The sequence below is a fragment of the Sinocyclocheilus grahami genome, unplaced genomic scaffold (assembly GCF_001515645.1).
Source record: "Sinocyclocheilus grahami isolate Dianchi unplaced genomic scaffold, SAMN03320097.WGS_v1.1 scaffold3404.1, whole genome shotgun sequence".
Lineage (NCBI taxonomy): Eukaryota > Metazoa > Chordata > Actinopteri > Cypriniformes > Cyprinidae > Sinocyclocheilus > Sinocyclocheilus grahami.
The window spans coordinates 10,962-11,551 of NW_015508533.1; the positions used below are offsets into that span (position 1 = coordinate 10,962).

At 41.9% G+C, this 590-nt stretch overlaps 1 protein-coding gene across 1 annotated transcript in view; it reads right to left on the reverse strand.

The window, feature by feature from the left end:
* Positions 1–261: 261 nt before the first annotated feature.
* Positions 262–590, reverse strand: part of LOC107576256 (cadherin-related family member 5-like) — a 6,692-nt gene continuing 6,363 nt past the window's right edge. The window contains exon 12 of the mRNA XM_016262473.1: positions 262–337. Coding sequence (XP_016117959.1) covers positions 333–337 — 5 coding nt within the window. The 3' untranslated portion in view covers positions 262–332. The remainder of the gene's footprint in view (positions 338–590) is intronic.

Genomic DNA, 590 nt, shown 5'->3' on the forward strand with positions numbered 1-590 from the left:
CCTCTGTTGTGAACGTAGTCTCCGTATTTCCTTCACACTCCTCGTCGCATTCCCGAACCACAACATAGTCGTGAAATGTCACAGTTTTATTGTTAAACCTGTTCGCGGGCCTCCCGTTGGGCCGCAGTGCCAGATAATTGCGTCTTGGTTGCCGTAAGGATTTGTTGAAGGTAGCTGATGGTAAGTTCACAGATGGTGATGGCAGTGGTTCCTCTATTTTGGTGTAGATGCCCTGTTTGTCGTAAAAATTTGAGGTGGAGTAGTCGTACTCGCTGAACGCCTCGTTGTGATATGAGAGCGTTTCCTCCACTAGGGTCATCGGTCGGCTCTGGTTAATCTGTCGGAGAAAAACTGACCGTCAGCTGGATTTACAGTTGCTTGTCAAAACACATTTCTATTGTTTAAAAGCACAAATGCACAAGGGTTACTATGGGAAAATTGAAGGTGCACGGAGTAATATTGTCCTTATTTTAAGATTTAAAACGATGTACAATTCAACAATAAATGTATCTGCATTGTATCACAGTTTCAACAACAATATTAAGCATAATAAATGTTTCTTGAGCAGCAAATCAGCATATTAGAATGAT